The 27,895-nt window shown below is 31.6% G+C and overlaps 1 protein-coding gene across 1 annotated transcript in view; it reads left to right on the plus strand.

The window, feature by feature from the left end:
* Positions 1–27,895, plus strand: part of LOC107362573 (sodium/potassium/calcium exchanger 2) — a 54,304-nt gene that overhangs the window by 5,826 nt on the left and 20,583 nt on the right. Inside the window, exon 2 of the mRNA XM_025160856.2 lies at positions 26,609–26,804. Within this exon, the coding sequence (XP_025016624.2) occupies positions 26,609–26,804 (196 nt within the window). The remainder of the gene's footprint in view (positions 1–26,608; positions 26,805–27,895) is intronic.

The following is a 27,895-nucleotide window of genomic DNA, read 5'->3' on the forward strand; positions in this document are numbered from 1 at the left end:
GCCTCCATTATCTTCTTATAATCATCTTCATCTTTATCCTCTCTTTGAGTCCCAGTGAGTTACAGAAAGGTAATCATTAGACTGACTTTGTTTTCAGAATAAACCAAAACTAAAGTCGACTTATAGTTTTCATAGGAATCTTCATCTTCTCCTGTTTTACTTTTCATCATTGCTGATCAGTTATCGATTATGTTTACCATCATCAACTCACCAACTCACCAACTGATACAATGCCAATGATATTTTCAATAATTGAGGTCACAATCAAAGTTACAAGCAAATCTCTTGAACCCATTTAGCAAAGGTTTCAATCAGTTTTTATATGTATTAAGATGAGCCAAAAAGAGATTCCTCAATCATTCAACTGTAAAAAAACTCATCTTCCCTCTCATCATGATCAACCTTCCACTCTCTCTCTTATCATTCCTAATAATCTATTTGATTCACTTTCACCGTCATCCTATCATCATCCTTCTCATCCAATTGATTATCAAAGTCAAAACAAGAGCAACGATTAATTCAAATGGATTGAGCAAGTTGATGCAAGAAGATGAAATGAAATATATATTAGTTAATCTGTTATAATCATGGGAAAGCGTCTGTTGACACCATAATCATCATTGAACAAGAAGAGATGATGAAGAAGAAAAGATGATCAAGAAAAGGTTTTCCTCGCCAATTGGAAGATAAAAGTTCCTTCCTTTTCACATCTTCATCCAAATCATCTTCACAATTTGACAAAAAGTTATTATTCATTATCAAATAATAATACTCGACTAATAAAACCTTTTGATAACTTGAAGACCAGAAGATGAGAAGAGAAGAAGAAAATGAAAAGAAGAAAAAAAATGGTCCAAAATTTATCAAAAAAAAACTTGTCCAACCTCTTTTATTAATTAATTTTGTCATAAATGTCATCCAATGAATGCAATCTTTTCCTTTACCAGTTTAACCATTTTATCATCATTATCATTATCATTATCATTATATAATTCCCAGTCTCATCAGTTACCAATGATAATATGATTGCTTTCAAATCCATTATAACTTAACTGTGATTAACCCAATAACCATTTCTCCCTTAACCAGGATAAACAAAAAAAAGATGAAAATGAACAAAAAGTTTCCATGTAAAGACTAACACTATTTGGACATTTCAACTTTTCTCATCAAATTTCATCTTGACCATCATCTAAATGAAATCCTTAATAACCTCAACAAGAAGCTTTACAAGATTAACAATTTAATAAATGATCTATTAAACTTTTTGTCCAACATTTTCAACTCGACAACCTCTTGCAAGTTAACATTTGAAATCATTGTCAACCTGTTTTACCTAATCATTATGACTATTTTCTCGATGATTAAACTCGTTATTGTTAATTGATAACATTTAATGTTGATTCAGTGAGAAGATCTTTTCTTGCAGGTTATTAAGATATTAATAGTTGTTATCAATTATTGGTTATTAAGTTGTAATGCAATTGAACATAAGGTAGTAATAAAAAACTTTATTATCATCATTAGGTTCGTTATTTGATTATTATTTTGTGTTTTTTCCCTTCTCTTCATCACCATTCAACTTGTGCTGTTGCTTTGCACTTATTAACTGGGATGTGATTGGGAGTATAAAAGTGTTGGATCATGAAATTAAAGTTAACATTATGATTAAACTCATGGAATATGTGATAAATTTTCACAATTTCCCGTAAATAATTCTTACTTTTGCCTTCTTCTTCTAACCAAGTTATCAATATAATATTATAATAATAAAGATCAATATAAGTGCAGAATGAAGGCCTGAGGGTTCGTTTTGCTTGGGCCAAATGATGTAAAAATAATATTAATATAATCAAAATCATTTTTACCTTTTTTTCCTTTAATAACTTATTCTAAAAATGGATCATTCTTTCGAGGTTTACTTTCTACTTTTGGCCAATTGGTGAAGGATGATGAAGATGGTAAAGAAGGTATAAAATGAATAAACTTACAAATGGATTACAAGTTAAATCTGAAATGATAATTTATTCAGCACATTTATTCACATTAGATTCAAACATTGAAACATGACAAGCATAAAAGCCGTTCATTATAAATCAACTATTTGAAAAGGCAATGGAAAAGTGCAATTTAAATCCAAGCCAAGATTGATTATTGGATCAATCCAAGTGGCTTAACCATGTTTGCATAACAGAAATCGTTGACCAAAAGCAAATTAACTATCAACTTGACAAGTTCAGACTAGTTCAATATCGAATAACAGAAAAGGCTAAAACTAGATAAAAAGAAAATTAAAAATTTTTAGTTCTTCTCTAAATCTTTATTACGATTTGCCATGAATTTCATTAAGAACAAAATGAAACAAACTTTCATGAATCAACTTCGATGCATTTCAGTTCACAAGTGGAAAGGCTTTCGATTATGAAGTAAATGAAGAATGGACTTGACTGCAGTTGCACTTCTTGACCAGAAGCACATAAATATTAGCTATCAAGTTGTCCAGACTAGTTCAATCTCCTTACTAGAAACGGCTAAAATTGAGTGGGAAGAAAATTAAAGTTTAGCTCTTTTTTCAACAATTGATTTCCATTGAGAACAAAATGAACGAATTTTTATGATTTTGATTCATTTTCGGTTCAGAAGGAGAAGAATTCCGATTAAAAAGCGAGACAAATGATACTTGGCAAACCTACTAATCTAAATGTCTTCAGCTCTTAACCTAAAAGTGATTGAAATTGTTTTCCATTTAAATGGACTTGCAATTAGATTGTTGTAACAGTTAATATCGTGATTGATTCGCATCTCACAATCTCAATGACTATTCCTTGCTGCCACATTTAATCCTCAAGATTATCTTGATTGTTCAGTTTAACTGTTGGAGTTACAATTGGCCGAGTTTTGTTCAATTAATGGAGCGAAATCACAGAGATTACAGTGAACATTTCATTTTACTTTTCACTATTTTTTGGTTGAAAAAAAAGGGTTTCATCATTGGTTTGCCAGCTCATTCTGAGCATCATCAATGTTGAATTTGTCGTTGAAAATAAAGGCAAGTTAATGAAAAAGAAACAAAAATGATTAACAAAAAAAGAAGAGACAAAGCAAAGTGTAAAGTCATCAGATTAACCAGAGATAAACTTGTTCAGACATTTTTTGTTTCCATTCACTTGCCATGCATCTTGCTATTCCCATGGTTGTGAGACTAAAGTAAGAAAATAAAATGTCTCCAAAAAAACGAACTTAATTGAGCTGGAAAAAGATTTACCTCTGGAATCGCTTAATCAGCCAAATCTTGTAAATGATTATGATTATGCATTCAACTTTTCTCTCTGTCATCATCTTTTCATATTAGATGGTATAATGGTTCAGATTATTATAATTATTACCATCATTGTGATAGCATCAAGAAAATGTCATCTAAACATGAAATTAGCTAATCGTGTTAATCAGTGAATACGTTTCCCTGTTTAATCTGATCAACAATGAGCTTGAAATGAAAACAGAGAATTGCTTTGATAACTTGAATGTTGAGGGCAACCATTTAAGATTATGTTTATGTTTATCATTAAAAGATACTTTCAAATGATTTCCATGAGATTAAGTTAATTGGCAATTATGAGCAATGAAATTAGAAGCAAATTATCTTGATAATGATGATTAAATTATGTGACAATTGAGAATGAAAATTGTCTGTAAAAGCGTTTCTCTTTTCACAACAAAAGTAGCAACAAATGAGTTAATTTTTAGCTAATTATTGCCAATCATTGTCATCTTTATTCCTAACTGATTAATTAGGAAAAGCAAGAAAAGGTGAAAAGGCTGAGAAGTGAACTCGAGCTAATCAGATGATCAACTCAACTTTAAAAGAAAAGTTTTTCTCATTTCTTTTTTTCCAATTTATTTTCAACCTTTTTCTCGAATACAATTAACTTGGAATTGAATTTTAAAAGATTCAGATTAATTGGCAATTTCATCGTTTCCATCTTTGATCTGTTTACAATTGTACTTTTAGTCGCCAGGAATAACTGATGAAACTTGGAATGAAAAAAGGATGAGAAAAGATAAAGAAACGGATAACATGGTCGATTGGTTTAATATATGCTGTTGACAATGTTGGTTGGCCTTTGCCAAGTATCGATCTTGGTAACCCAAAAATGCTGAGACAGAAGAAGAAGAAGAAGGAAAAGAAAGAGAAGTTATTTTTTTGCCTTTTATTCCCAAATAATATCAATGAAGTAAACACTTTCTTACACCAGACACATGCTCATAACCGTGTAATGCTTTTTTTCATTCAATAGGAAATGCGATTTCTTCTTCTTCTTCTTCTTCTTCTTCCTTCAAAGTAAATCCTTTCAAGGTTTTTACTTTTACAAACAATTCTCATCTTCTCTCTATCCTCTTCTCATCCCATTGATTTAATTTCAAGTCAATATTGTCAAATGCATCACTTATTATTTCATCATCATCTTCATCATCAGCAAGCTCATCTGTATCTTTCATCTGAAATCTTCTTCCTGTAAGAACAAGCAAAAAGAAAGAAAAAAGCAAAAAAAATCCTTTTTCGTGACTTTCCATCATCATCATTCTCATCATTTTCGTTGATGATGAGTTCCTGTTCCTCCCATTGTTACCCTTATTTCACCTCTTTTGTCTTCTCGCCACTTTCCTCATCTCACTCTGTCAAGTTTAGCCAACATCAGCTGATTTTCTTCATCAACACTTTTTTTCTCCTTGCTCCAGCTTGGAGGTTCGTCCAAGCATAACAGGGATTGACTGGGAGTTAAAGTGACCAGTTAGTCAAAGTCTAGATATTACAATGTTTAAGTTTATCTTTCAATTATTAGAGGCTTTTGTCAAACCTTTTATCATCCGATAATGTTGATAATTTTTTCCTCAAAAGACTTTTTTTTTCTTTTCTTTGTATTCTTACAGAATCAATGTTTTCGACTCTTTTTTTCACCCTTTTTTGGCAAACTTTTTTTCCAACTTTGACATTCATCCTAATCCATTATCATTTTCATTTCATTTTTTTGTCTCTGATTTGCAATAATTTTATACCTTGAGATTATCTTTAGCCTTTCGTCTTTTGACTCGCATCTAACCAACCATTCATTATGAGGTTAAAGTTAATCGTAACAATCCCAGAATCAGTAGCAATGAAGGAAGGCAAAAAATGAAAGATAAAAAAAAAGTGTTTCCATGAAAGTTAACATCATAATAATCATGATAGTGTTCATCATCATGAAACTGTTTTTACTTCGTGAGATGTTTTAATGAGGTTAACTGTTAGTACCATTCGAACTGCAACAAGATCCAAGACAAAGTAAAGAAAGAGGATTAGAGAGAACGAAAAACAGGACGAAAAAGAAGATGGATAAAAGAGGAAAAGGCGAGAAAAAAGATGAAGATAAAGATGAGAATAAAAAAGCTGAATCTAGAAGGAGAGGAAAAAAAGAAAAACGTAGAAATCTAAAGCTAAACGAATATTATTTGAACGTTACATTATCTTCTCTGCTTTTTATTTACTTTTATCATTGCCATTCTCATCATCATTTTCCTTCATATCTTAGACTATTTACTTTTCTTCATCTTCAACACCATCATTTTGTTCGTCTTCACCATCTTCCTCAATCTTCATCTTGTTCAATCTTCCTTCAACTTTTACTCTCTACTAATATTCCTTCATCAGTGTGACAATTTCAATTATTTTGTCTCTTCCAATGTCATTTTCAGTTGTTTTATTTTTACCTCGTTTTTTACAACATTTATGTTTCCCTCTCTTTCCACTTAATTTTGATGTTATTTTCTCATAATATTATTATTCTGTAAACTGATAAACTTAACCAGGAATGATATTTTCTTTTTGTTGTCAGTGACTAACGAAAAGTTTCAACGAAACTAAATCAAAGGCAGATTTACCAATTTATCAAACTTGTCAACCAAATGAGCGCCAATTTAATCTCAGCAAAAACAGAAAACTGGACAAAATGAACAACAAAAAGATTGGCAAAAGACCTGAAAATGAGTTTCATTCTGGATTCAATGGAAACTTTTGCAATTTATTTTTGAATAAATTTTTCTTCTTTACTTTATTTCTTGAGAAGAGCAAAGAAGTTGATGATTAAAAGAAGGAAAATTAAGTTTGTATTCATCATTCTTGTGGAATGAGCTTGGAAAGTTCATTGGAATGAATAAAATATATTTTATTGAATTAATAATGTAAATCAACTTTTTGATTTAAAATGTAAAGTAAATTGAAACTGATTCCAATGATGAGCTTAAATGATTTACTTGATTGGTTAAGTGTTTTAGCTTTGAAATATTTTCTTCTTTTTCCTTCACTTTTCATCATATTCTCATCATTCAGTTTAGAGTTGGCTGAGGAATCAAGGAATTGAAGATTGAAGTAAGAAATTATTGTAACAGTATAAAGTTACTTTTAGTTGAAGATCCATTCATGATTACTTTCAGTTTTTGTCTTTTCTTTCTGCTCTCTTCTTCACATGATAACAATACCTTAACAAGTAACAATATTAAGATGATGCTGATTGTTGAAGAGTCAACCAATTGAACCTTATCACAGTGGACATTTGTAATTGACAATAAGAGGATGATGAGGTTGATTGTTGGGAAAAGCCAAAAAAAAGGTTTGAGTGACTTTAATGTTGCACGGAAACAGTTATTGTTGCTGCTCTCTGTTTGTTTGTCCTTAGAGACGAAGCAAGTCAAAAACTAAAAGACAACAAATGCTGCCTTTCGTTGGCTGGTGATGATTTATGTTCAAGTTTAATGAGACGCATAAGCCATGCCAAAGATTTAGCTATTTGTTAGTTCAATTCTCAGTGGAATCTAAAAGGATTAAATATCAGTTAACTTTGAGATTTATTTTCATCCTCATCATTGTCATCATCATCAAATTAAAGTTTATCATTATTTTACTGTCATAACATTCTTGTTCCTTTCAAAGTTAAACATTGTTCTCATCTCGCCACTTTTGGTCCTTTTTTTGTATCAACATTTGAAAAGATTTTCAATTTTGGTTTTAATCTGTTTTCATGTTTAACGTGTTTAACATGACTGGACATGAAGCTAGGCGTATGTTCGTATGTTGGACTCTGTTTACATCTTAAAGTGATGCTGTCAAGTGATTGTTCAAGCTCAAGGTTGGTGCATATTGAAGAGGGTCAGTATGTTGACTTTAACGAAACAATCAAGATGCAATCAAAATGGGAATTATTTTGACAAAAGTTGAGTCGCAGTTTGGGTTGAAAGGGAATAAGAGGAGAGGAAGAAGAAGAAATCAATAAGATTGTTTGACATCATTGAGAAACTGAGGAAATGAGATGGAATTGAAGATGATGATGATGATGGTGGAGAAGAAACAAAAAGACTAATTACTTTTTATTGACCTGGTTAACTAAGCAAGTGAATCCGATAAAAATTGGTTGAAGGAAAAGGGGAGAAAAGGGAAAAGAGAAGAAATAGAAATGATATTTTTCAAGATGATGAGGATGAGGATGGGTAAGAAAAATGAAATAAATATGACAGAAAAGATGTTGTTAAATTGTCTTACAAAATCAAGTAACTCAGAGGGAGGGAAAAATTAATGATGAAAATGATGAGAATGATTATGATGATGGTTTCTTATGAGTATAAAGAGGAATGTAAAAAGATGATGTTTGTAAAGAGAGAAAAAGAGAGAGAGAGAAAAAAAAGTTGAAAGAATCATGAAGATTCATGAGATTGTAAAGAAACAGGGAAGATTATGATGAAGATGGAGATTGAAGATGGGACAAAGTACAATAGTGTGTTGAAAGGAATGATGATATTGAGAAGATAAGAATAGTTGGTTAAAAAAGTGCAAGAAGAAGAAGAAGAAAAAGAATGGAAAATAGTTTAATTCTCATGACATCTCATTTGATTTGAGATGAAGACGATGAAGAAGATGAGGAAGAATAAGGCAAAGTAAAAGATACTTTTTTTAGGTTGCAAGTTGGATTGATAATTGAATTTGGTTGTGAATTGGATGCAAAGTAGGATGAGAGTTGAATGGGTTTTGGGTAAAGGAAGATGAAAGTGTCATGGAAATGGATAAGAATTGAATTGAGAAGAAGAAGAGGAAAAGTCTGAAAGAGACGGATTTAAGGCAAAGAAAGTAATGATGATGATGAGTAAGGTAAAGGGTAAGATCCTCTCCTCATCCCTAACTAGTGTGATAATTTAATCTTCATGAGTCTTTTGATGTCTCACAATATAACTGAATGCTCATCATTTTTCATCGGAATAAAAGTAAAGATAAAAATGAATGTTTTGTATGCATGAAAATGTATCAATAGAGTCGATGATAATAGCTCAAAGTGCATGTTCATTTGATGGGTAAACAGTCGAGGTCAGTGCAGTGAAAAAAAGTCAATGCATTGGGCTTTTGGTGGAAAGCAAAAGAACGAGTAAATGGTGAAAAAAGTTGATGATCATGATGATGAGAAAATATGATAAGAGAATAAAGTAAAGAAATAATCAACCATGTAAAAGAAGAAACAGTTTATTCAAGATGAATTGAGTTGGTATGGAATAGTGATGCGGATCAATGTTCACAATCTTATTCATTTTCATCTTCTTCTTCTTCTTTTTTTGGGTTATTTTTATTCTCTTCTCTTTCTCTTCTTTTCCGTTTCCCTTCGTCTTTTCTTTATATTGTATCCTGCTTCATGGTAAATAATGCTAATCGTTGAAACATTTAACCCTTTTTTTTGCTCACATGTGCAAATCCATTGATAACATTACAATGAAAGGGTTCAACAAAAGGGTTAGCAAGTCAACATTTTCATCATCATTGTTGTCATCTTTGATCGAGCATCAACTTTGGCTACTTGTTTCATTGAATCCCTGTTTTTTGTCTTACTTTTTCTTCATGTTGCTTCTTTCCTTTCCACTAAATGCTTTCAATGATCAATTGTCATTCAACTTTAAATGTTTATCGATAGTATAACTGAATTTTCATTTCTTCTGCTTCCATTTCTTTTGTCACTTTTTTCTTGTTTGAATCTGTTTCAGACTTTTTTGATCAAATCATTCTGATCAGCAGGAGAAAACAAAAGGGGCGAAAAAGATAATCGAAAGTTGAACAACTTTATCATTTCTAGTTCGCATTTCATTGCATTTCTTATTTCAATTCAAATTGTGCCTCCAGGTTTTTGTTTTTTCCCTGTAAATTTAATTCTTTATTGAATCAATATTGCAAAAAGCTTGTCCAATTTGAGTATTTTTATTATCAAATATCATTGCATGAAATCTCAATTTTATTTCAATAAAAAGCAAATTGTAAAGATATTTCTCATTCTAATCTTATTTAAACTTTTTCAATGTACATAAATGCAATTATGAAATAGTAAAAGAATAAAAAAAGGATTTTTGCTCAAAAATCATATAGAAGTTTACTTATCCTACAAAGCTCGTAAAACGTTCGCCCTTTCAATTGGATATTCAAAAGATTGAAACTTGATAATATTAAAATAAAGTCAAGGTCCTCATATAACCGAAAAAGTTTATTTTGAATTTTGTGCCGAAAAGAAACTATTGTAGTTTTTTTCATTTATTGATGAAAAATCTTATTAATGCTTATAATTCACGTAGTTTCTATTGAATTTACGAGAACGAAAATTTAAACCACGAAAGGTTTTTTATCGATTGCAGTTGCTTACGGTTTAGCTTGCATGAAACCACGAATATCTGCCGATATAAAAAATTCAAAGTTGCAAATTGAGCTGATCGCTAGTTGAGTTTATAGCTGTGAGTAAATTAGATCCACAGACAATTATATGCAATTTAGCTGTTATGCTTTCCAAAGTGCTATAACAAGCCATTTCTACTACTATTGTGACGAAAATTGTATCCCTCTCTTGATTACTCATTCACTCAGATCTTCTGTTCCCACTATTCGTTTACTCCATATTTGAAATATCCTGTCATTTACAATAATGTTTAACCTTTCATGGTGTCAACCTTAAAAGGAATGATTTCAAAATGTATCACTTATTATCGCGTAATCAAGAGAGAGCATCATTGTAAACTGTTAACAGACATGTAGACAAAAAACTAATTGTTCCCCTTATTCAAGTCGATGTTCGACTTAATGATAATCCAATCAAAGGTGTAATTGATACTGGCATAATGGATACTGAATAATTGATTCAATCATAGTGTAATTATTGCAGAAAACAATAACAGTTAGAAGTTTTAAATCCCTCGATGTGGTCAAGCTTGAATTCCGGTGGCCAGCCAGTACAGACCCAAGGATCGATGAGTCGAACCATGCAGTGATCAAATACTTGAACGTTCTTTAGAGTAGAAAGGTACAACACAACACGACCAAAAGAGCTGCCTGAATAGGGAAAGTCAATACCAGTTACATGCTTATAACACCGAATCAACCGTCCAATGGTTACCGGTTTCTGTTGATGCCTGAGATGTGCAATTAACCATTCGATAAGCTTGGTTTTTGAAACAAAACAAAAAAACAATAAAAATGGAGAGGAACAAAAGAGAAGCAAGTCAGAAAAGTCACTAAACACAAAGAAAATTAGATTAGCTCTTACCATAGACACCCAAAGTTCTTATATTCATCTTGAAAAGAAAAGAAAAGAAAAGGAAAAAAATCAGTAAAATTGGTTAAATAATAGCTTAGTTATCATTAATCGGTTGACTCTTTATCTATAAATATTGCAAGATAAAGTCAGAACATACATAACTCTGAACATCTTGGTACATTGTGCCCGCATGCTTTCGACATTACTCTACAATAAGAGAAAAGAAAATTTCACAAAAATGATTGAAGAGAGTTGAGGAAGTCAAAAAGAAAGAAAATAAAAATGTTGAGATAACAAGAACAATAAAACTATTATTATTTATTTAAGGTGCAGATGCGTTTGTTTTTTGCATCTCCCCCGGCCCAGCTTCAAAACAAATCTAATCAGTATCAGGAAAAACATAACCAACCCTTAATATCAGGTTTGCAAAGATCTGATCCAAGAGAAATTCAGTTCATTTTATAGTGTTTCAATGTAAAAATAGTTATTTGTATCATGTTAGTTGGATCCAAAAACCGATCCAACTGCTACACCATACATTCGAGGTTCTGCCGCTTTGCTAAAGAGTAAAACACGTTGGCAACGAGCTCGAGATTGGAGACGATTTGTAGATTGAATTTCTATGTTTAATTTAAGTTATTATTAAAAATCAATTTATCGTTATATTAAGTTATCATTTTTTTTATTTTATCAACATACACCACCAATGTCCCTAAATAAATACGTCGCCTTCATTGAAGAACAATGGCCAGCAATTAGAGAAATGGCCATGAATCACGCTCAAACAGCAAAAGAAAGTCAAAAGTATCAACACGACCAAGACAAAGAATTCAAGGTATTTGAAAAAGATGATTCGGTTCTTCTCAAAAATGATTTCAGAGAAACGAAATTCTCACCTCTATTTAAAGGCCCTTAAGTTGTGGAAAAACGAATAGGTGAAACCACTTATGTTTTAAAGAATCCTGGAGGTAAAGGTGAACTGAAGAAAGCTCACATCAACCGGTTAAAGAAGTATTTCGAACCTATGGAGGTAACAACAACAAGACGCCAAATGCAAATTGTCGTTAATCCACGAGATAACAAAAAGAATCAACAATTTGAGCTACAGAAACCTTCAACATCTTCTGTTACTAACCTTCTATGTTTCATGGTAATTTTGAGTATTTTACCAACGTTGAATGCTTTCACTAAAGCACCATTTATCACTTCGAGAACCAGTGATAAAGCAATCATCCTTGGACAGATTAACCATAATATTTTAATTGCTATGAAATCACCTTGTCCAATTATAACAAGAACCAAAAGAGAGGCAACTAATAACGTTCTTGCTTGCGGTCCTACAGATAAACAAACGGATGATCTTTGTTACTTTATAGATGAGGAAAGTAATGATATTGTAGCTCAAGGTAGAAAAGTTAACCTCACCAAATTCACAGTTCTTCATGGTGAAGATCGAGGAAAAACATGTCACATCAACGATTGTAGAGTTGATGACAGTCCGTGCAATTGTCCACCGGTAACATGTCCTGCAGTAAATTGTTCTGTAGCAGTTTGTCCTGAAGTAAATTGTCCTGCAACAGTTTGTCCTGAATCGCGTTTTCCTGTATGTCAAACATACCCGTCTTGTACAGCAGCAATTTCTAATGATGATTTGTTTTTAAATATCCAAGCAGTTTTATCCGCAAGAGCAAACTGTATTTGAGCCTGAGATGATAATTCAGATTTTGGTTGTCTATTAAATTCTGTTTTTAGTTTTAGTCCTTTATTGAAGGATCGCGAAATTCTTTTTTCGAATCGCCTCAAGCTAGAATACTCTTTTGAATCGTTTTCTACTTTGTTTAATTTTTATGTTCCCGAGAATTCTTGTTTCTCCTGCGTTGACGATCGAGGTTTAAGTTATCTATAAATTGAAAAACAGATAAAAAGAAAACAAATCTAAATAATTTTGGACTTTCTTGTTTTTTTCAACTACTCAATTACTGTGAATAATTCAATAACCTCGTATACGCGGTACCTGATTTGCAGCACTGGGCATTTTCCTCTATGGAACTGCCCTGGCTTCTAGCAAAATCTAGGTATTTTAAAACTTACTTTGGTCAGATGACCCAGGTGTAGCAGAATTGCTAGTAACTAAAGGTGTACTACTTGAAGCAGCGAAGGATCAACCAGCAATTGATGCGGTTACCAGAGAACCAGATAATGATGGAGCACTAACTAGTGCAGGAGGAGAAGGTATCGAAACAGTCGCCTTTACGAGTAATGATGAAGATGACTTGAAGACAGGTGATTGCAGGTTATCTGTAGAGGAAGATGGGTTAATTTTTTTGTGAATTTTATTTTTCTTAAAGTTAAATTCAATTTGTTCTGTTGAGTTGTAATTTGAGGGCAGACCATCCTGCCAAGGTCGCCAATTGATCAAAATAAAGTTGATGGTAAAGACTAGAGATATTACTTGGTTTTAAACCATCACTTTAATGATAACTTAAATTATAAAACAGTTCGTTTTTATACTCATTTAAGAGTAAAAATTGTTACAAATGAAGACACATCTGTGTAATCATTGATTAATACATAATAACATTATTTGAGACACATCTGTGTCAATAACATGAAAAGGTTATAACAAAATAACAAGAACAATAAAACTATTATTATTTATTTAAGGTGCAGATGCTTTTGTTTTTTGCAACCTTAACCTTATTGTAATCATATTTTAACCTTCATATTAAACTTATACGTTATTAGAAGTTGTTTTGCCTTCTTCATAAAGTGGTTAATCATTACGGTTCGTTCTTAATTAATACAGTCTTCTTTTATTGTTACACTATGATATTTAATGTCAATGATTATTTTTGAGTAAATCAAATCACCACGAATAATGATGCTCCAACAATTTTAAATACCGCTTACATGTTATTTCGTTATTTTATTCGAAGTGGAACGCAAAATACTCTGAATTTAAGCAAATATGAAAAGACTAGATTAAATAGTAAAAATAAAGTCAAAAGATAAATTAATAGAAAGAAAAAGGGGAAATCTCAAGTCAACCTGGACCTTAATTAAGATTTGGTTGAGTAAACTTTGACTCTAACCAAACTGGGAAGAGTAAAAGTTCTTGAAGATTAAGTAATAGCAAAGAATAGGTCATTAAATGAAAGAAACAGAAGACCAAGAAATGGATGATAAACAGAATTTAACATGGAAAAGATTGAAACACAACATTTTGCTGTCTTGAGCATCTTTTTACAATGATATTATTTGATAAATGAACTTGATTTTTTCTTCTTTTCCCATCCTCATCATCATCCTCATCCAACTCTTTATCGACACAAAAAGCTCAATCAAACTTATTGGCTAAAGAAACCCAATGTTTTGTTCATCTTTTTTTCGCTTTCCTTCCCTTTCCATGACATTTTCGTATTTGTCTTCACTTTTTTCCTCTCTGTTTTTTACTTTATATTACTTACTTCAATCATCATTCTCATCGGTAATCAATAAGAGCAAGTTGATTGTTTAGCTAGGAGAGAAAAAAAGAGTTAAACTTCAATTAATTGAATTACATCAACGTTTATCTTCACCAGTTTAAATCATTTCACCCTACAAGTTTAGTTAACAATTAACTTGAACCAATCAACTTTAACCAAGCAACCAAAAGTTGAGTATCAAGATCAATTTGTTTTAGACCAAGTATTAGAAAGAAGCCTGTGCAAATTGTTTAATAGTTTGATTGTTCACTGCAATCACTTGATGAAACTTGAAAGCAAACAAAACTTGGAAAAAGTGTAAAAATGCTCTGCAACTAAAGCATAACTTTAGAACCAGCTTAATCTTAGTCATTTTATCGTTTTGAAGCGGTAAACGTTTTCGTAGTTTTTTTTCAAATGATCACAATTAATTCCAAAAGATTTGAAAAAAATTAGAAGCGCCGCGCTGCTCACTCTGCAGGATCTTCATAATGAAAATGCCCATTATTTTGAAGTCAACTTCAAGATTCTTGAAACTGATGGCCAATACACCTAGAATGCTAAATTTAAACTCAAACATGATAAAATGAAGAGTTTTATGGAAATAAAAATAGTTCGGTTTCAAATGAACAATCCAACAAATAAGCTGCGATTTATCAACTTTAATTTTAGCAAAGGATTTAAATCCAAAACAAGGAGCGACTCTTGTTCATCTCTATCAAGCTTCATGTTGCTGGTTAAACCATTTTTACTCTTCACAAGAAACTAATGCGATCATGGCTGATCGCAAGTTTCTTTTAACAACCCATGCTAACCGTCTTTTCACGGTGATGTCCACCATCCAATCTAACACATCCGCCAAATCAACTAAATCAAACATCACTTTTCGTCCACCACTTTCATTAACCACTTTAGAGTATTCAGAAACACTTTTTCTTATAAGATTATCCACCACCCAATTTGACCACTTTTTGAGATATGATGGCGATTAATAGTGGACATGCTAGATGGTGGTGGACAATTTTGTTGAGAAGAGTTTTTTTAAAAATTGATGTTGTTTTGGTTGATTTAGTGGATGTGTTGGATTGAGTGGTAGAAAATATGGTGAAAAAAGCTTCTCTGTACTCTTTACTCAAATGACAAAGTTTTAAATAAAATCCTGGCCCAACAATGAACCATAAACCTGAATAACAAAAAAGTTTTTCCCCCTTTTTCAATGTTATTCAATACGGATTCTACACTTTTTCCCCCAACCTCTATTTTCATGAATTTCTCAGAGATCTGAATTCTGAGGTGAGGTTTCCTATTTTTCGTGGATGTAGTTGAATTCGGGCTTTGACGCTGTGTAGTTTTTTTTCTTAAAACCCGCTCAGTTTGACCACAATCTTGACACAAAAATTTGATACATTGACTTTATATATTGTGTAGATAAGCATCAACAATGATTCAATTGCTTCTTTGTTTACAGTTCACTCATCATCTGTTTTGCACCTCATGATGATTCTACTCTGTAATACAACATGCAGTAAACAAGTAATGAGATTGGCATAGAAAGGAAGAAGGAAGAAAAAGTTTTCTTCTTTTCCCTTTCCTACTTTTCTCTTTACCTCTTTTCTCACTTCTCTCTTCATGATGGTGATGATGACGATTCTCCCCTTAAATGCATTACTTGCCTCTAATTTGTACCTCCAAGCCCAACATAACTCTAAATTGTTACCAAATTACTAGTCCTTCTCACATTTCTTGAGCTCTTTTTTTTGTTACCTCATAATATTAATAACAACACAGCTCTTTGCACACTCAAAACCATTTCAATGTTGATCAAACATGCAAGGTGCTCATTGCGATGAGAAACAAAAGCAACATTATCTTTTCATTCACTTTACCATTCTAATCTTGTATCGCCATTTTACTCCTTTTCCTTCGAACATGTCTTTTCTTTAACCAATTTTGTTTCGTTTTCATGTTGATTTTGCTGATCTTTTTGTTCCTTTTATCTTACAGAATCTAATTTTTTGCTTCTCTTTTTTTCCCTCTTCTCATCTTGCAAAGCTTCTCAGTCTTTTTTCCCCATTCTCTCAGTGTTTTTCATCCTCATCATCTTACCTTTTTTTCTCAACCTTTTTCTTCACTTCAAATGACAAGCTTTAACCATATTCTGCAGACATTTGAAACTCTCTTTTAGCCTGGAGCTTTTACTGAAAAACACTTTTCTTCTTACCTTTTTCGAGTTTAAAGTTTTTTCCTTTACAAACAATTCATCTTTCATCATCATTATGGTCATCGTGTTTACTGTTTCATTGCAACATTTACACTTGAATGATTCCTTTCCTTCCGATGGCTTAGTTTGAATGCCGATTCATTCATGATTACTCCTCTTTGGTAAGGATGGAAGAGAAGAAACAAAATAAATGAATTTTTTTCTCTCAGTTTCAACCTTCTTGTGCATAAAAACAAATTGCAATCATGTTTTGAATGAACGTAAAACAAGCTTGTGTTTGTCTTTTTTTTCTCGTCTATTTGATTTTCCCTCTCATCTTGATCAATGTACCATATTATGTGTTATATTTAATGATATTTATTTGAAGGTGCAGAGAGAAAAGAAAGAGATAAATATCATTACAAGAAGCAACCGATGAGAGTAACTATTGGCCTCCATTGTATGTTAGTCTTATTAGCTTTCATTGTAATAATAGCAACAGCAATAATAATAAGGAATGATGATGATGATTATAATAATAATGATAATAAGACGAATAACAATTGTGTCATATTGAATTTCATGGTTTTGACCTTAACCATTGTTTGACTTTACCTGAATAACAATTGCTATTACAACAGTAAACATGCTATTAGAGCCACAAAAAAGTCAAATGAATTCATGTAATACAAGTAATCAACTAACAGAGTGACAAAATTGTGTCACAATTTTTGGTTGTAAGACTTTATTTAAACTTTACAAAGTTATCACGTTGGGAAATTATCAGTTAATGGTAGGGAGGAACCATACGCTCTTGGGAAGAGAAACGAAAACACTGACCACTGACACTAAGTGTTTGTGGGAATTCAATCAAAGGTCACAGCTATTCCTCTGTTAGTTTTCATTGCAATAAATTGACTTGAGCTGTATAAATTATTCGCTTCCGTGTCAATAACCGAATAACCGATTTAGCAAGTTTGCGGTTGAGCCCTCGAGCTCATTTGCGAGTTTTCGAACTGGTAACTATTCATCAACTAAATTGTTTGAACAAGAACAGAAGAAAATTCAAAATTTTTCTAACGTTGAACGGAATAAAAGGATGAATCTATTCGGGATCTCCACTAACTCGTCAACATGTACATTGCATCGATAGTTAAAGAACTGAAAATTTTCAATCTAATGTGAAGCTTTTTTTAAACCATCTACAATGACAGTCATTTAAACAATAAATTTCTCATCATTTTTGGTACCCAACATGCTTCACATATTTCAAAATAGTCATTCCAATGAATTTGCAATAATATTTTACAAATTGTCATTTTTGTCAACTTTTGTACTCAATGATTCGATAGGCTGATAGATTCGATTGAAAGACTTACAACCGAATTTTGAACAGAAAACTTTTGGACCTCTTTCAACACATACAATCACTTTGACATTTCAACCTGAGAGTGACGCAGTTGTTGAATGAAAATGAAATTATCATCCAATATAGACTTGCAGCATTGATTGTTTCATTTGCATGAGCTTGGACAGGAAAAATTAAGAAAGAATGGCACAAAAAAAGGAGAAAGGAAAAAAGTTGCTTATTGTTCTGTACAAGTTTTTATCTCGATTTGTACCAAGTTTTTGCTTCTCATCCAACTGCAGCTATTCGACTAATGGAATGAGAATGAAAAAAAACAGAGAAAAGAATTGTTCAACTTACAAGAAAGTTGAGTGTAAAGAGAAGGAAAAGAAACCAAAAAATGATGAATCTTTATGGCACATTTGTGCAGAGCAACGACTAACCCTTTGATCATAGTCAATTAAACCAATCAACTATATCGCAACAATTGCGCTTTACTCCTAGTGTAATAGCATCAATCATCAGTAAGCCAAGATTTACACAAGACAATAATTCAACAATCAACAACAGTAACATCAGGGTTACTGGAAAAGTTTCAATTTTTGCCCAATTTCTCTACCTTCTTCTCCTCACTGGGAACAGTTTTTTTCACCTCTTTTCCTACTGCAGTTGATGAAAAAAGTGAGCAAAAAATCAAAGAGAAATGAGAGGAAAAATTTTTACCCAAAGTTGATATTACATGATAACATTTTGCTTCTCTTGGTAAACCTTTTCTTACATTAACCATAATTCTGATAAACTTTTTTCTCTCTTCATTCCATGTTTATTTTCTTGGATTTGTTTCTTTTCTTTTCAATAACTTCAGACATTTTTCATTGGCCCATTAAACTTGACCATCTCATCATTCACCTTACAATCATCATCATCCTTCTCATGTCATCTTTGACCATCTTATTCAAAGATTTCATTTCATATCAAGTTAATTTAACATCAAACAACTCATTGATTTGGTCTCTTTTTTCATCCTTCATCACTCCATGTTTTGTTAACCTTTCTAGTTGACCCTTTGCTGAGTCTGATTAATCATTAGTTGATTGACTACTATTATTTGCTTTACCAGTTTCCATTCAATATGATGTTTGCTTTATTTCCGTTTTTTGACGTTTCATCAAATTCACTTTCAATGAATTATATTTTTGAGTTTTTCCAGCTTTCGATTTATCAAGCCAAGAATCGAGAACAGGAAAAGCTCATTCCAAGTTGCAAAAATTCATTAAAGTTAAATATTCAAAAATTTAGAAATTTTCGCGAAAATTTTACTTTTCACTTTTAGAGCCTTGTTTGATAGATTTTAGCTCGCTTTTTGCCTGTTAATGCCTTTGAAAAGTTGATTGGAGTAACCACGAATTACAAGAGTTCATCATTTTGGTGAATGAATAATAGGTTCGAAAATTTCCATGCTTATTCTTTAAATAGTGTCAAAGAGAGAAGTTCAGATTCAAAAACGAAAGACAAAAAATGGTTGCAAAGATTTCGATGACAAACGCAAGAAAAAGATGATCAAAACTGATTCTCAAGCAAACTGTTATCGAGATTTTCATTGATCTATTTCCAGTATCTGCTGACAAGTGATTTTTCAACGATTAAAATTGAAGATTGAAACATTTGAAACGATGTAATGAAAACAGTTTAACGAATGGAGCAAAAACAGAAAAGGTCAATCCAAGAAGTTTGATTCATCTTTGATTGAATTTTTGCTTAGAAACATTTTCAACAGAATTTTGTTGCCCAAGAAAATCACTGTTTTTCAATTTTTTCACTTAGATTGACTTGAAAATTGATTCTTACTGAAAACTTTCATTTCACATGCATTTCTCTTATCAATACACAATTTGATTTTGAAATTTTGTTGTAAATGCTAAATAAGTTAACAAAGTGGTCATGAATTGGCAAAAGTCCAAGAAAAGCTAAATGGGAAAAGGCTGGATTGAAGGGAAAAAGGTTGAAATTTGGATTCATTGGAAGGTAAAATTGTCTAGAAACTGGGCAAATATATTCATGTAAAATATAAAGACGCAAATCAGTTAATATTTGATATCATACATGAAGGAAGCTGAGTGAATGTGGCACATGAAAAGGTACATGAGAAAAAAAATGTAAGGAGAAGAGGCAAAAAGTAGAAATCTGTTTTAAAAGTTTCGATAAAAGCATTTATGCATGAAAAAGGAAAGGAAGTAAAAAAAGTTATTGGGAAACGAAATTCAAGATGAAAAAAGGTAAAGTGATTTGAGTAATAATATGCTGATGAAGAAAATGTAAGAAAAGGAAAAAAAAGAAAGTTTCATCAGATGAATACATGGATAACTGTAGAGCAAGATTTTTCAGGATGATGATGATGATTGGTGGAATCAATGATGAAAAGAAAACGATGATAGAAAAGGAAGTTAGAGAGGAAGGAATAACCTGTGGAGAGTGAGCTCAAAGCACTAAATTGAAGTGGATTTCCTATCATGAATACGTAATCATGGTTTTCCTTATCATCATCATTTCAATCTTTTGACTTTTTGAACTTGATTCTTTTCAAATGTCTTTCAATCGCTTATCCAATAATGAGTTGAAATATTGTGCCAATTTAGATTACAGAAGATGAGGTAAAATCAATAATTTTATTGCTCACTTCAGAGTCTTAGCCTAAAACTGTGAACCCAAGTTAGGCATAAGAGCGTCAAAAGATGTAAATGTTGGAAACTATCATTTCGCTACATTTCGATATTGATTTTTGCTCAACGAACATTGATTTTTTACAAAACTTTCTCGTCGAGACTCACATTTCCTCCACATTTCCTAACCATCAAATGGATAGGAAAATTGGATGAAAATTGCAAAATATCTTGTGCCAAAGTGTCAAACTGATGGACTTTAAAAACCAATAAATCAATTTAAAACGATTCCAATCTGTTCAATTTACAAACCCAAATGTCGATAACGAGCTGGAAAAGATTCATTTATTCAAAGCGATGTTGGCACTGGCGACTTTGTAGTGAAACAAAAGCATAAAATTGCACAAATCGTGTTTTCATTGCGATGTAAGATTCTTTCATTTTTGCAATTTTTCAACTTTTGATCTAAAGCAAAGCAAAGCATCTTTTGCTAAAGAAAAGTTTGATTCAAAAGTTTTGTCTATTCTACACAGTAATGTACTAATTAGTACACTTTACCTTGCTCCTCAAGCCACAACTGACGAAACAAATTGAATAGACAAATTTGGTGAAACTCTTGAGGTTATTGAAAGCAAGTGGAAACCAAATCAGGCTAATGTCATCTAAAAGAGTGAATAAAGTGTGAGAAAGTTTTCAAATTGAACAATTTAAAAAAGATATTGATTTTGTTTAAAAAGTAGAGGCAGAAAATTTGCTGGAACCAAAAGCAAAAGAAAATCGATTCTTGGTAAATATTAATAATCAGATAGCATTATAATGTTTGCAAATACGAGGTTGAAGTAAAGTGAAGGGAAAAAGCAGAAAGCAAGAGAAGTCGATAAAATATAAATCATGTAATGTTTGTCGAGTACAAAAAGTAAGTTGACAAAAGGATGAAAATTTTCAAAGTGCATAAGTATTGGATAAAATGTGACAAAATTTAAATTTCGACTTCTTTTTTCCTGTTGTTGTTTGGGTAAAAAAAAGTTTCGCTTCCATTTTCTTGTGTCAAAGGAACAAGAAAATGGTTTGCTTTTTGCATCATTTGAAAACTTTTGCTAACAGTTTAGCTCAACTTGGATAAGTAAATGTTGAATGAATGTCACTCTTGGTTTTACATGATTGTATTATTGCAAGAGAAGATGAATTGCATTGCAGGTTAGAGGCCAAGTTGAGTCTGAATATTTTCTTGCTCTTCATCCTCTAATAAGGTGAGTGAATAAAGAGCTTGAAACAACTTGAAACAAGAATCAGTTACAATGGTGAAAAGATGATGATGATGATGAATTTGGTCGAGTGAGAAAGAGTAAACTGTTGATGGAAAAATGTTGATAATGGCTGGAAAGCGAACGATTTTTCCATTCTTATATCAATTTCAATTCACGAATTTCCCTTTTCTCTTTCATTTCATATTCAAATTTGTTTCTCTTCACATGGCAGAACTAAATATCAAAGACGAGAAAACATGAAATCTCTCAAGGAAAACATCTTTTTATATACAAAATTCATTCACAAGTGACATTTGCCTTTCTATTTTTTCGTCTATTCCAATGTTTACTCATTCCGTATTCATGTCTATTCATGGGCTCAATAATTTTTCTCTCTTTTTGATTATGAAAATGAGTTTATCTACTTTCAATGTTTCTTCCTTTCAAAATCTGTAACCATCATTGAATTAAACTGCAAGACACTCGAGGAAAAAAGCTGTTTCCAGGAAAAGTCAAAAAACAGTTGACATTCAAATATTGCATTACATTAATCATTTGCTTGAGAAACACGAAAATTATTTTATCTTCTCTCGACTCCTTTTGCAAGACAAAAACTCGCGATAATTTGACGTTTAAATCGATATTAAACTCAACCTTTCGAAACTAAAAGCCTCCGATTCAAAAACTTGTCAATATAAAGCAAAGACAAAAGGTGGAAATTAATTTTAACTGTTACTCTTTGGCAAAACAGCAAAGTTGTTTAAGGAATATTTAAATGCAAAATTAAATAATTAGTCAAAGTTGGATGTAAAAGTTTTCCGTTTGAAAAGTCAATTATATTGGTTCGTTTAATGATAATGTTTTGGTTAACCTTCAGTAATTTGATAGGATTTACATATGAAATTACATATGTTTAGTTTCAAGTTTAGGTTTATGCAAATTTGGCTGCAAAAAAGGAATCAATTATTGAATAATTAGCAAATTAAAAAGTTCAAGTTTGGACTGGATGAAGGAAGTTTTGCTTTTTTTCAAAACAAAAAAACATTGTTCACAGAGTTACGTTTCGATACAATGACACACTTGTGGTTGTTATAATGTTACAATGTATTGATTGGCTTATTTGGACAATCCGATCATTAGATTAGCCAAGAATTAGGAATCCAAAGTGATCACTGATCAGAATGATTATTACAAAGATAATGACAATGTTTACGACTTATTTTGCTTCTTCTCGATACTTTTGTAGAGACAAAGTAAAAAGACAGTTTCATCTCAAGTTACCATTTCCTTATTAATAGAGCAATACTGAAATGCTGATTGCCTTGCCATTTATATCCTCAAGTACTGAGTGTCACTCACGTTGCCATTATCACCATGAAAACATGAACCCACTTGTCTAACTGTTCAGCATCATGAGCATAATGATAATGATTTGGAGCACACAAAAAGGGAAACAGGAAAACTGATGGGCAAAGTTGCACGTTGTCCAAGTAACATCATTCATCTAACATGGAATAGCTTCTCATCTTTTTGTTTATGCAAACAATTAATAATCATTCCATACTTTACCTTGTTCATTACCAATAGTCATCAATAAATTGAACAGTTATTGCATGTTATTTGCTTTCATCTGGTCAAGTTTTGCACAAGAGCAGAAATAATTTTTATGAAAATCATTTGAATGCAAATATTGAAAACAACAATTTAGGAGTGAAAAGTTGAAGTGCCAAATGAAACTAGATGATGAATGAGTCAATTTTGGTAAAGAAATTTAACTTTTATTCAGTAATTGCTGCAATTAATTAATCGCTAATTGATTTTCATCAACTAAATGTTTGTATAAATAGCTAAAGGGCAAGTTTTCATGAATATTTATTACACAATTATGAATCATTATAAGATGAACAAGTAACTGTCAAGAAAATGGCTTTTTGCATCATTCACTGTTGATGCACAGAAAGGCAAAGTACGACAAGTATTGTGAGTATTTTTCCTCACTTGCGCTTGTTTGCGGTCTAACCTCAGGTGTTGAAGTCCTAATATTCGTATCGCGAGTTTCAATGAATGGATTAACAGTGTTTATAGCTTTACTTTACTTTACTTAGCTAGAAAGTCTCATCTCCAATTCATCGTTTTCAACATAAACGATTGATAAAACAAGAAAAAAGATTTCGCAAGTGCCGGTATGTGCTAAGGTAATGTTTAACGCTTGAGTGAAACTTCGAACATTTCTCAATGGGAAAAGCCTTGATTTTGACAAAGTTCAGTTTTGACTTTGAATTTTCTTCGAATTGATCAAAAGCATTTTGCCAAACATTTAATCTGTGTTGGCTTGTTACCAGACTGACTCTTGAATGAATTTTGTGGCGAAATTGAGATGAATTTCATTTTTCCGAACATTTTTGTTTCGTTTAAAATATTGGACAATTTTTGCACCGCTTTTAGCACTTGAAGAGAAATGCAAAGAAAAATGTCTTTATAGACGTTTCTGTCTCTGTTGAGTCAATGCTGCAAGTTTACTGGAGTTTAACGTTTTCCCTCGAGTTTGATAACTCATTCTCACCACAATGTAATAAATAAATGTGCTCATCTTTAGCCTTTTTTTATTTCCTCATTTTGCTCTTTCAGTATTTACTTGATATACTTGACACGAAGGAAAGATAAAGATGAAGATGGAAACGAGAAAAATAGGAATATATTGAACATTTTGTTCACTTTTTTTTGTTTTTTTTCTTTCTGCGCTTATTCTTTCCCTTTTTTCACTTTCCTCGAATGATATAATAACTCAAAGTGTAGAGGATTCTTGTGAAATGAGATGAACCTCAAGTCATGTCACACATTTCTGTTACTCTTGTGTCCAAAAGTTTTTGCCTTTGAGTGTCTCTTTGAGTGAGTGTTGTCACTATAAACCTTTAGCTTTGACAATGAAAAATTATCATTGAGCTAAAATTATCCTGTTTACATGGAAAGACAAGCTTTTCTGTCCAAGGTAAAACAAGGTCTTTCCAAGTCTTTTCCAACGCAATTTACATTCTTTACTATTATCATTTCTTCTTGCAACAATAAATTACAAATGCTAAATTTAAACCTTACCAAACTTTTAACCGATAAACAGTTTTAAATAATTTCCATCTCATCATGAATTGTTTCGAGAAACTCTTAAAACATGGTCAAATCGTTTTTGGAAATAAACTCAAAGACATTTTTCTTTTTTCCCATTTTCCAATTTTTCTCCGAAACTCTTTACTCTGCAAAATTAGATTGATTATCAACCCACTTTACTCGACTCTCATTAACTTGATGAAGCTCATTTCAATGATAATGTTGATTAGAGTTGATTGATTTGGCTTTTGGGTTGTAAAGAGTATTCGAGCTCTTTATTGGATAGATATTTTGTCTTCTTTTTTTGATTAGCTTGAGTGTAAATCTGATTCTTATGAAACTGAATCAACTTTTTTTTCACTTTTCTTTTTGCTCTTTTCTTTCTTAATGAAGTTGAACTGAGGTTAGCTCAAGATGTAATGATAAAGATGATGCTAAGTCTGATGAGTTTTGATGGTAACCAAATGATATTAAAGAGAGAAAAAAGATTTTTCTCTTCATCTCTTTCATCAAAAAGAATCAAAAAAAAGATACTCTTGATTTCCCTGGCTTTTATTATTTCATGAGGTTGATGATGATGGAGCTCATTTGCATGATAACATTTATTGATAACCTTTACATTATTCTTCATTTTCATACTTTTTTCTCATTTCTTGTTGATCCATTTTACCTCTTCACTCGACGATGCCACATGAGTAAAAAGATGCAGCTCGAAACATGAGTGACACTAATAAAAATGAATGACATTGGTTCGTTTAATATTAATAGCAATGACATTTCAGTGTGAAAAGTGATGACGAAGTATCAACTTGCAAGGGTTGAAACAACTTTCTAGTCGAAGTATAAAGTCAATGTTCCAATGAGCTTGAACGGGTCAATATCGAGTTTACTCCAATCGAAAGTACATCAAATGCCAATGGAAACTCAAAAAACTTTAAAAATAAAAAGTTTATAAACACTCAATGACACAGAATAGGGAATGATTTTAACATGAAAATAATTGTGATAATGATGGAGTGAAAGTTTACCTTCTTTTCAAATGTTAAATTATTGCAAGATTATTACACTTTTAATGTTCAGAGAGATTTATAATCAGAGTAAAATCATATTACAATTCCAATCCATTAAGCAAAGTTGCAAAAAAACAATTTTATTTTTTCTCGCTTCTGGAAACCTTTTTTTCCTCCCTTTTTCCCCAATAAATTGCTAGTTTTTTAAACAACTCTAACTTGATATTATTACAAGGTAAATAACAATAAAAACTAATAACATTGAAATGTTAATGTTGATCCAGAAAAGAGGGAAAATGATTCACAGCAATATTTATATAAATAACATTTACACAAACAACGATAGCCTGAGTAAATCAAAGTAAATAAAAAATTCAACTTTTTCACTCTACATCCATGAATATAAAAGTTGATCTCTACTGGTAAAGTGTTAAACTCTTAGGAATTTACAAACTGTGATAATATACATTTTTACAGTCAAACCCTTTTCCTTTTTCTTTCTTTCATGATAATTTCAACTATTCAAAAATGCTATTCAAATAACAGCTGAATCAATCATGAAAATGAAATGAAATATTAAACTGTGAAGGAAAGAGCCAACAAAAAAGATTAAATGAAAAATATTGAACCAAAGAGTTAGAAAGGTTAACCATTTTTACACAGTTTTGTAGATGAACTTTTACTTTAAATGAATGATGAGATTACATTTCATAATTGAATGAGAAAAGTTCATTTATTGGTTGAATAACTTTTTTTCTCGGTAATTCACGGCTCAACCAAGTTACACTTAACCTAATAGAGTCTCCTTCTTCCCTTGCCAATCAACCTGCTTACCTGCCTTGTAACCGTCAACCTTGTTACTTTTAACAACTCCCTTTGTGCAATTAACTTTAATATCTGTATTAACTCAATCGAGTAATTGTCTAATTGATTTAATTATTATCTCAACTTTAAAATTTACCCTTTCAACTTTTTTTGCATCTCTTTACAGGTATGAAGCATTGTTAATGTTGATTTGGTATGCTGGTTACGTTTTTTTCATGAAGTACAATGAAACGGTTGAAAAGCATCTTAAACAATTAATCTCCCGAGGAAAAGTAAACAATTTGCAAATTAACCCGAAAATGATTCCAGTAGAGTCTCAAGAAACTGTCGGTAAAATTGTTAATCAGCTATCGACTTATACTGTAAGTTATGGTTTTACCAATTTTTGATGTTTCTATTGCAGTCAACCAACTTGAATATGCAAGTTCGGAACTGAATTCCGATTTCCTATCCTTAGAACACTACTTTTTCGAAATTAACACAGTCGAAAATTTACTGACTCACTTTTGTTGTTTCAATTCAAGTACATGGTTATTGATAAGTAACGGCACTAAGAAAATGTTCCTGAGACACAGAAAGGTATCAAGTCTAAGTTTAAGTAAAAAGATTAAGTTTTGCTCTTTGACCCTTATTTTCTAGAACCTTTCCATTGTACAAATCGACTTATGAACTCAGGTTGCTTATGTACAAGCAACAAGGTTGCTTTGTGATAATTTAGGTATTTAGATTTGAACAATGTCAAGATGGGTGAAAAAAGAAAAGTTTAGGCTTTTTTCGGTGAATAGCAAGCAAATCGGATGTTTTGAAGTTGAAATTTTTTGATTCAATCGATGTGAAAATTGTTGGATATCCCTTGTCAGAAAACTATTCAAAACAATAATCTACCATAGAGGAAATCGATTTGCAAAAAGCAAATTTTTTATGACGGAGGTAGTAATGATTGAAGAAATCGAATTAAAGCTAGTGCATTTTTATCTGCCTCATTAGGTACTAACGCAGCATCGAATCTCCCTTTGCATATAGCAAAGCCAAGTTGGCTCATAAAATCCCCGCAAGGTTGCCAATTGTAAAAGAGACTACTATTTCTGAAAGAAAATTTTGACAAGTTACAAATATTAGAAAAACAGAACGTCAAGTGAATTAAAAATATAAAATATACATTTATTGAGTCGAACAGTTCAAAGATGATTTGGAAAAAAGGCTATACTAAAATCTAAATCTCCCTTTTCATATAGCAGAGCCAAGTTGCCTCATGCGATCCCCGCAAGGTTGCCAAATTGCTGTAGAGGCTGATATTTCAAAAAGAAAATTTCAAATGATGCAACAATATTAGAAAAGCAGAACGTCAAGTGAATAAATAAATATAAATTTATATGCATACATTTCGTTGATCAGTTTAATTATGAGCTGGGAAGAAAGGCTTTACTAAAATTTGAATCACCCTTTTGATATA

This window comes from Tetranychus urticae, chromosome 1, assembly GCF_039701765.1.
Source record: "Tetranychus urticae isolate SD_2017Ah chromosome 1, NJAU_TeUrti_SD_1.0, whole genome shotgun sequence".
Lineage (NCBI taxonomy): Eukaryota > Metazoa > Arthropoda > Arachnida > Trombidiformes > Tetranychidae > Tetranychus > Tetranychus urticae.